Raw genomic sequence first — 9,359 nt, 5'->3', positions numbered from 1 at the left:
CAAGCCCAAAGTTCACCTCTCTTTTGTAGAACAGTCTTTCCTCCAGCATTGTACCAGACTAGGGCTTCACTGCAACTGAGCTTCCAAGCCTCCTGCGGAGCCCCCAGCCACAACCTCTGAGCAGCTGACCCCCCAAGGTGTCACTGAGCCTTTTTGTCCCGGATTGAGCGTGTCCCTGCACAATGGGGATACAGCTGTCTGCCTGCCAGAGTTAATGAGCGTAGAAGGTAGGCCTTCAATTATGGTTCTTCTCAGCTGTATTTCTGAAAAAGCTTTGCAGAAAAAAGGAGGTATTCTGCTCCTCATTTTATACAGAAGGAGGCTGGAGGCTAAAATGCAAAGAAATTAAGTAACTTGTTGAAAATTACAAAGCAGGTAATCGGCAGAACTCAAAATCAAGCTTAGCTTCCCACCTCCACATCCCTCTACCACTTTGTGCATCTAACAAGGCACAACCTAAAATCCACTTTATAACTCTCATGGTAAAGAAGCAGTTCTGCTACAGCTTTCTGTTCGACTTTCTTTGGCTTTGCATCAAACCAATCTGGCTGTATTCTTATTTTATACTTACTACCACCCGAAGGAGGTTCTTTTATGTGTGGGCACCATAAAAATTAAGTTTTAAGCTAGAGTTTAGTGGGATCAAATTTTTGGATACAAAACTCCCAGAAAGTCGAGAAGACTGAAACCTAGCTCTTGTTAAAAAAAGAAAAAAGTGGAGGGGGGAGAAATCCAGTGGTCACTTCTCCCCTATCGCTATATAGTCCCTATTCAGTAGGAAATGCTGGCTCCAACCAGGCTGCCAGAGGTCCGGAGTGCTGGTACAAAAGGCCAAAAATAATCTTTTTTCCATCCAGACAGTATTTTCAGTGGAAAAAAGGACATACCTAGGGACACCCAGATGAATAGTAGCCATAACAATGACAACATTTCTACCCTCAAAGTTGTTTACACCCACAAAATAAATTGTGGTGCCGAACTGCAAAGAGACTTGCGAATCCCTTAGATGTGTGGTCTTTATCAGAAAGGCCAAATGAAATAATTTTGAATTATTAGGCACATTAACAATGCCTGAGGGTGTCATATACAAATAGCTGACACTTTTAAGTACTGACGCAATAAGGATGGACAAGAACATGAGGTGAGGGTGGTGGGAGGCAAAGTCTTTTTTAGATGTATCCAAGGTAGAGCAAGTTTTATTACTGGACTAGAAACATATAGTATCCCAGGAGTGAATAGCTTACACATTTGATCCAATCTTGGGCTCAGTCCAGCTCCCACTGAAGTTTAATGGGAGCTGGATCAGGCCATTGCACTCACATTTTTTCCATGCATGGAAAACTATTTCCGTTACTTTGAATTACAATACCACTGGCTTTGGATTTTATATAATAAAATAAATCTAGGCCACTGTTTATATTCCAAGAAACTGCATTCTGGGATGCCAGCAAATATATTGCCTGTTGGATTAAAAAAAATAAAATAAAAACTGGACACATCGGTTAAAAAAAACAACAGCTCCTAATTATTAAACATAATTTTTCTTCCTTGTGCTTTTCTGGAGTCCTCAAATATTTGAAGTATGAAAGGTACATATAAATTCTTCTCTGGTGGTTGAAATGGTGGAATCTGTAAAACTGCAATGCTTTATAAGAAACAGAGGTTTAATATAAAAATAACAATCTTCATGACTGGCTCTTTGCTCACTGGCATATTATGCACATTTTAAAATTTACAGGAGAAAAAAACCCAACACCCTTGGAATGTCAGTAACAAAGGGGACGTATATTAGCAAACCCTTATATTTTGGGAAATGGCTTCTCTTGATTGTTCTGACTGCAAATGAACTCTGCAGATGCTGAGAGGCACAGGAAATGTCTTGTGCTAGAAACAGCATTTGTTCCCTGCTTAATGAATTGGATTCTACTGAAATCCCAACATGGTAAGACTGATTAGCAGACTTTGGTAATGCCTTCTGCCCTAGTATGATTTTATTATACTCTTTTATTACCGAGGAAAAACCCATTGGTGAACATACACCCAAATTCTGGGAGAAAATGTATCGGTGATTAGCCTGTGCTGGGGAAGAGCATGGCCCCTGGACTCTGAAATACAGAGCAGCAAAATGAAAGACACCCCACCAAAAAAATAAAACAAAAACAGACATATACACAAGCAACAGAGGGAAAGAAATGTCATTGAGGGGTGTTTAATGTTAAAGAGAAACTATACATCTGGGATGGTGGTGAGGAGGATTTATAAGAGCTGAACAAGGTGACCACCTGCATTCACTTCAAAGAGAAAAACCCGCAGCAGTGTGAGGAGTGCTTATGAAGCTACGCGCATGTGTGTGCATGCGATGCTTCTTTTTGCTGACAAAGTATGAAGTATATTGTCTTCGCAAACATCCCTGGGCACCAGCAGCTTCTCCTCTATATTGACAAATTAAGTTTCAGCATGGGATTAAGAGGGGGAAAAAAATAATCTCCCTTGTGCATGTAGCCATGTAGTCTGAGCTGGACAGATTTCCCCTTGGCCCAGGCAGTACAGAAGAGCTAGGTACTGGCTTCACGGGGACTCCCAGGCTATGCACTGGTCAGCCACAGGTCATACCTTCCTTCCTCACAACAGCAGGTTGTTAACCTTCCTCCACCACACTGTGGTCTGTGCAGTGTCCAGGAACAGTTTACAGGACTGCAAATTTTAAACCATATTCTTGTAGAAGAGCCTTGGTGAACTTTCCCTCTAATGTGACAAAGCCCTTTAAAGGGACCAAGAATTGGTTCCAAATTCCCCAGTGGGGTGGCAGGGTTTGAAGCCCATGTAACTAGGCCTCACCCATGTCTGGCTGTCATTTCAGATGTGCAATGATGATGCAAATTGCTGAGATTTACCGATGAGAGAGCAGAAAGAACTCACTCTTCTCCTCGCTGGCTTTGTTTCTGTAATGAAATAGCATGTGCTTGTATGCAGGGGAGCAGTTTACTTTGTCAGAACCTCCTCTGCCTCTTCACCCTGACTCAAGCATCCAAGGGGAGATGCACCCAAAGACAAACTCCCCAGCAGAACTGAAGGAATAGCAAACCAGCTGGCCTGATGGGGGAAATTTCAAAACCAAAATGTCTCTTAAATAAGCTTCTTTAATTATTATCATCATCTGTTTATTTATACAAATATAAAATATATTTATATAGATTTATATAATATAGATTTGTTGCTTTGGTGGCTCCTTTCATTTACAGACATACTGGTCGACGATCTCTGTGCACTTTTTACACTTGACGTAACAACACCAATGGAACTTGCAGTGGCAACGCTCCACCTGGACGCTCTTGAACTGGTCATAACCCCGTCCGCAGCACATCAGCTCACACCCATCCATGCCCTCCGAGGTCTTGTTACACAGTCGGCCCTGGGTGCCCAGAGAGCCAGTGGTCTCATTGCGCAGGCAATAGTCCGGGCTGGGGTCGACATAGACCAGGTCCTCTTGCGTCGGCATGTTGAAGCGGTTGTTCACCAGCTCCAGCTTGCCCTTGCGGCTGATCCTCATGGCAGCGGCGCTGTCGTACTTCTCCTTCAGCAAGTCGCCCACCTTGCGGAAGTCAGCCAGCTGCAGCCAGCAGGTCTTGAGGCTGCAGGAGCCTGACACGCCGTGGCACTTGCAGGCCACGTCTGCCAGCTTGTACACCGCCTGTGGGGAAAGAAATGCCATCAGGCAAAGCTGCATTTATTCCTGCTGCACTGGCAGCTGACTTAATTACAATGAATTCATCACGTTTTCATAACTACTTTGATTACCCCCCCAACTTCTGTTGTTTCACCCTTCAGAAAGACAAAAGTCTCCTCTTCCTCCTGTTGCGACTGCTGCGTTCCTGTTCCCTAAATATTTCTATTTCTGGTCATGCTGCCTCCAAACATGGCTCCCCCACCCCACCTTCTTTTCCTCTGGCAGATTTCTGACTTGACAGCAGGGTCATGAGCAGGAAAGATGAGAGAGTCCTCTCCGCGTGGACTCTGGAAATTCCCCCAGTCTCACAGACCACGGCAGTCTTACATGTTTTTCTCGTCAGAGCTGAGAAAAGGGAACACCTGGGAACCATCCCATGTCCTATCACCCACACCAGGGACCGACGCCATCGCTGCAGGGATGCACCTGCATCCTTCGGAAATAAACCCCCGGACCCACACCCTTTCCCTCCATCTCTGCCGAGAGGAGCTCGTTCGGGAGCAGTGTCCAGAGGAGGCATCATTTTCCAGAGGAGGAGCCAGCAGGGGTGGTGGTGGTGGGAGAGACGGACAGGCCTGGCCTGGAGCACAGCAGCTCACCTCAGCTCGAGGTGCGACCCGGGCGCCCGGCCGCGGGCCCTAACTGCAAGCCGGCGCCATCTTGTGTCCACACACGTCCCTGCACCAACGGGGCTGCCGCCGCGCGGAAAGGCCTAACGTTTTAAACCGCAAATGCAAGCTTTCGGCGCTGTCCTTTCCAAGATATTTTCAGCTACGTTTTCAGGAGTCTGTATGATGCATCATACCCCTGAAAATCCGGCATCAAAATCGGCAAACAGTCTTGAAAATTCAGGCCAGTGAGCATTAAACCCTCAGCAGAGCAAGTACATGATGTGAAGGAGCACAGCAGTTCCTCTCCTCCTCCCCACGCTAGCTAGGAGGAGAGAGAAATATTGAAAAACACTCTGGAAGAACAAAGCTCAAAACCTAGGAAAATAAACTGAAATGCAGGTTGGGTTTGTTCTTTCCATTATTTTCAGAGACAGGCACCGAACTGCAAGGCTACGTGAGATCCCGTCAGCACTCACGAGCGCTGACAGTTTGCAAAGCAAGGAGCCGGCATCCCCACGCAACCGGAGCAGCTTCCCCCCTGCCCCTGCTCATCATCCTCTCACAGTCAGTCTCACATCTGCTCTCCCACGAACATCCTGCGTCCTGCACGTCCGCAGGACACTGCCTCTGCCAGATCCCTCGTGCCAAGCAGAGGTGTTTGGCATCTGCTGCAAACCTTATCTGGTGGGGCAGATCAAAGAACATGGGAAAAAGCTCTGAAGGTGACAGCAGTATGTCTTCTAGCCAGGTTTTTCTGCTGCAGAACACTGAGGTTTCTTTTCTGCCTCACTCACTGACACAGAAGAAAGCTTCCCAGCTCTCTGCATTCGCATGCCAAGGAGTAGGTGATTAAGGCAACTGAGCATACTGCAAGCAAAACCTTCTGCCTACAACTACGCTCTGGACCAGCAGCAAGAGGTCAGAGTTCTTCTACAGCAACTGATTGCTCCTGGTCTAACTAACATCTAGTGCTTTTGACAGCTAGTGAAGATTCAATTTGGCTTAATGGCTAAATCACATGGAGACCAATCCAGCTCCTGAGAAAGTCAATGGAGTGAGTCCTTAAAACAGAGAAGCTTTAGTTCTGCTCCTCAGAGCTCAATTTACTGAGGCAATCCCTCACGGCGCAATGTAACAGCTACAGGCTGGGACTTAAGCACTTGCCTTGGATCAAACTACAACTGCAGAGGACCAACCACACCGTTACTTAAGGATTCCTGCTGTACTATAACCAGACAGAGCTACAGCTGAATTTCCCGAGCCCCAGACACTCACTATATCCTCACTGCATTGCCAGCCTGCTTGTTATAAGCCTGTGTTAGCACTTTTTGGTTATGGTTCTGTCAAATCCCAGGCCACTCATGCCTCCCTTGCCCTTGCATGTGTTTTTATGAAGTATTACGATTCTTCCTAATCCTGGGCTTTGTTCCTTTAGGAAAACACTGCAACTTGATCCCTCTCAGTTAATGTCATGGGACTGAGTTCACTCTGACTTGGCTTTAAGCAACTGATGCTCAAAACATCTGGCCCATGTGGGTAGTAGCTGTGCTGGGGAATGCAAATGCTACCAGTTATCACAGGTAAGCATGGCGCCACTCAACCCCCTGCAGCTCCCGCTATCAGCGTCCTGTGGAGGGAACCATAGCTTCAGCTGCTAAATGACTCTCCATCTTTGCTGCCCAGATGAGGAGAAAGCAGAGGAAATTGGAGAATTCCTCTCTGACTAGGCTCAGGTCAAGGTAAAGAATAACAGACCCCACATGCAGTTCTGAGGGCAGGGTCTGATCGATGGCCATGCCACTTAAGCAGGTTGAAAATGCCTCTAATGGAAAGGCTTAAAGCCCCTTCCCATAAGCCCAAGTTCTCTTCCAATTCTTTTCTTGCAGGGATGGGAATGGGAAGAGAATTAATGGGGAATTCCTATGTGGTCAATTAGCCAGACCCCCTTCCAGGCTCTTCTGACACTGGCTTGAGTGACTGATGACTGAGACCTGCCATATGCTGACTGGGTAAACAGCACGGAAGGACTGACTGCCACAGTTTGCCAGACAGGGCAACTGATAAGGAATGGGGGGAAATAAGAGAGGGTAATGGAGACCAATTGGAAGAAGACAGATGGAAGGAAAGGACGTATTGAGATAACAGCCAAAGACAAACAAACAAGGCCAATAAAGCCAGGAGCCACCACAGACTCCGACATGGAGTGAAGGGGTGATGAGGTCAGGACTGCTTGAAAGATGAAAGACCTCTGGTCCGCTCCCATCCCTCTCAGCTCCTTCTGAGAGCCATGAAGAGCAGGGACAATCTTCTCTCTTGCCACCAGAGCTCCTCGAGGTTCAAGGAGAACTTTCTCACCTACAGGAAACTCAGTGAGGGGACGTGCCAAAACTCTGCCTAGAAATCAGAAGACATCAACTGAAATGCTGCCTGGGAAAGTGGGGCAAGACTGTATGTGGGATAGCACCTGGTGGACACTTAGCAGTGCTCACTGCCATGTCTCCAGTACTCCTTTCTTTCAGCACCAGCTTTTGGGAGTATGGAGTTACACATGCACCTTCCTACTTTCAAAACCAGAATCTCAGAAGTTTAGGAATGCAGGATGAGATGAGACCTCCTTGGTTATTAAGTATGATCTCTTGCTGTTGTGGGCACCACTTCAAATGATATTTTCCTTAAATGTATAGAGTGCCCTTTTAAAAGCAATTAGGTTTTCAGCCACCATTATTCTGACCACTATTCCAATGATAAAATATCTTTTTCTAATTTCCAGCCTAAATGTATTCACTTTATGCCCATTTGCAATTGTGCCAAATTGGCCTTTTGCTTAGAAAGTACTTTTCCTTCCCTATTATTTCTCCCACTAACACAGACATCAGTCATATCCTCTCTCAACTTTCACTCTGCTAGGCTAAACATGGCAAGCTATTCCAGGCCACTTTCTTAAGAAAAGATTCCTATCCCTTGGGTCAGCCATAACAAGCCTTTTCTAGTCTGAGGTCATTTTGCTTGGGAATATGAGACATACAATATTTTGGGGCCTCACAAGAGCTCAATACAATGACATTAGTATTCCGCATGTTTTATAAAAAGGCTTTCCCTAGTAAATTATAGGGTATTTACCACCTTCCAAGCCATGTTATATCTGCAGCTGACTGCTGCAACCAATTCTTTCCTACTCATTTCCTAATGACTAAAAATGTTTTTTATACAAGACCTCAAGTGATGGTCTTAATGTTGTTAGCTGCTGTACAAAATTCAGATTCTCCCCTGTATTTGTATTACCTGCCACCTTTGCATCATCAGTAAATTTCGTCAGCCCATTCCTAAATCTTGTGTTGAGGCTGAGAAACAAAAATAATATGTGTTAGTCTTGAAGCAAGTCCTTGAAAGAACTCTGCTAATTAAGCTCTGTTAAGACCAAGAGATGCCCTTTCACACAACTTACTGACATCTTTCTTTGAATCAGTTTCTTGTCCATCTCATAGCTGCTGCATTTCTCCTTACCTTTCCCAATTTAACTAAGCGTTTCTCATGTGGGAAATACATTAAATGTCTCACAGAAGTTCAGATAAATGAGACTTGTCAGATCTAGCTTGCTTTTTAGGAAATCAGTAATGTTCTAAATGCTTGTGTGATCAATCTTTGAGAAATTCTTCTCCAATTATTTCCCATTTTGCCCCTTCCTCTGAGATATCCTTTCCCCCACGTCCTCCTGTAACACCGCCTGTGCTGCCAGGTGCCATCTTTTTCAGAGTGCCAGGAAAGAAAGTGGGCACTCCCCATGACTTGAGAGCTTTATGACACTACCTGAGCTTTGCACCCACCTTGGTGGTGATAATTTACATTTCCAGCCCTTCTCCTTTGCTCCCATGCTAATATACTTCTAAGAGCCAAGAGGAAAGGCTGCCCTGTACTGCCCAAATACCATCCTGACCAGACAACCCTGGAACCTGTAGCAATGCCATCTCAGAGCCATCCTGGGTCTTATCCCTAGATCATTTCACATCCACCTCCTTTCTTGATCCCAGCACCTCCATTGCTCACTACCCCCAAATCCTCATCCACCCAATCCACCCCAAAGCTCCAGCCTCATTTACCCCAGAGACCTCTGTCCTGTCAACCCTTTGCTGCCACTGGACTGCCATCTGAATCATGTGACCTGATCCCAAACTCCCCTCCATTAGCAGCCCCTGGCACCATCCCACCCATCTCGGGTCTGCTGACCCCAAACTGCGGTACCTGCTGCTCAGCTCTTCTTCCTCTACCTGTCTGAACAAGACAGCTGCCTCCTCCAGCTGCCTCCTCATGCCTTCCTTGCTCCCACATCATGCCAACACCATTGGCCACTGCCTACTGTGATAGACTGTGCCTGCCCCTAGGGCACTCTGCCTGACTTCCCCCAAAAAGCAGGGTCCCAGGGGGATTAAAAAATTTACACTACAAGCACTTATTCCCCTAGGCAGAAGCGCCGAGGACAGAAAAAGACATTTCCATTGTGCAGCAGGCATGCAGTACCCCTCCCTGGGAGCAATGCCCCCCATTCCAATTTGAAGTCCCAGGTAAAGCACTCACTCACTTTGGGGACCAAAATGACTCTGTCTTTAGACTCAGCCCCATCCTCACTGACTAGGAGTCTCCTTTCTTCCAGCCTCCTCCTATTTGCAAAATTTAAAAAACTTTGCTGTTTATTTTACTACCCTTTGCAAGGTCTGACTCAGCATGATTTTTTACTGCTCTCACTTCATCTTTACACTTCTTGACCTCTAAGACAGACCTTTCCATTATTTATTTGCTATCAGTTCTTTTTTTCCATTCTTAGTAGTAGGCTCTCAGTCTATTCTTAACAGCTTCTCTGTGGTAGTTATTCATTCAGTGAGGTCTGGATAGTCTTCCTACAAGCTTTTTCCTCTTGCTTGGCATGCAGAATTGTAATGGCTTTAGCATCTTTGACTTGAAAAAGTTCCAGACCTCCTCCACATTGAGCTCCTCGGCTGAGTTTACTAACTGGCTCTCTTAGTTTA

The 9,359-nt window shown here is 45.9% G+C and overlaps 1 protein-coding gene across 1 annotated transcript in view; it reads right to left on the bottom strand.

The window, feature by feature from the left end:
* Nucleotides 1–2,193: 2,193 nt before the first annotated feature.
* Nucleotides 2,194–9,359, bottom strand: part of WNT5B (Wnt family member 5B) — a 76,418-nt gene continuing 69,252 nt past the window's right edge. The window contains exon 5 of the mRNA XM_056340682.1: nt 2,194–3,691. Coding sequence (XP_056196657.1) covers nt 3,233–3,691 — 459 coding nt within the window. The 3' untranslated portion in view covers nt 2,194–3,232. The remainder of the gene's footprint in view (nt 3,692–9,359) is intronic.

The sequence above is a fragment of the Falco biarmicus genome, chromosome 5 (assembly GCF_023638135.1).
Source record: "Falco biarmicus isolate bFalBia1 chromosome 5, bFalBia1.pri, whole genome shotgun sequence".
Taxonomy (NCBI): domain Eukaryota; kingdom Metazoa; phylum Chordata; class Aves; order Falconiformes; family Falconidae; genus Falco; species Falco biarmicus.
Note: the sequence above shows the minus strand (reverse complement) of the source record. Positions and strands in the feature narration are given on the sequence as shown.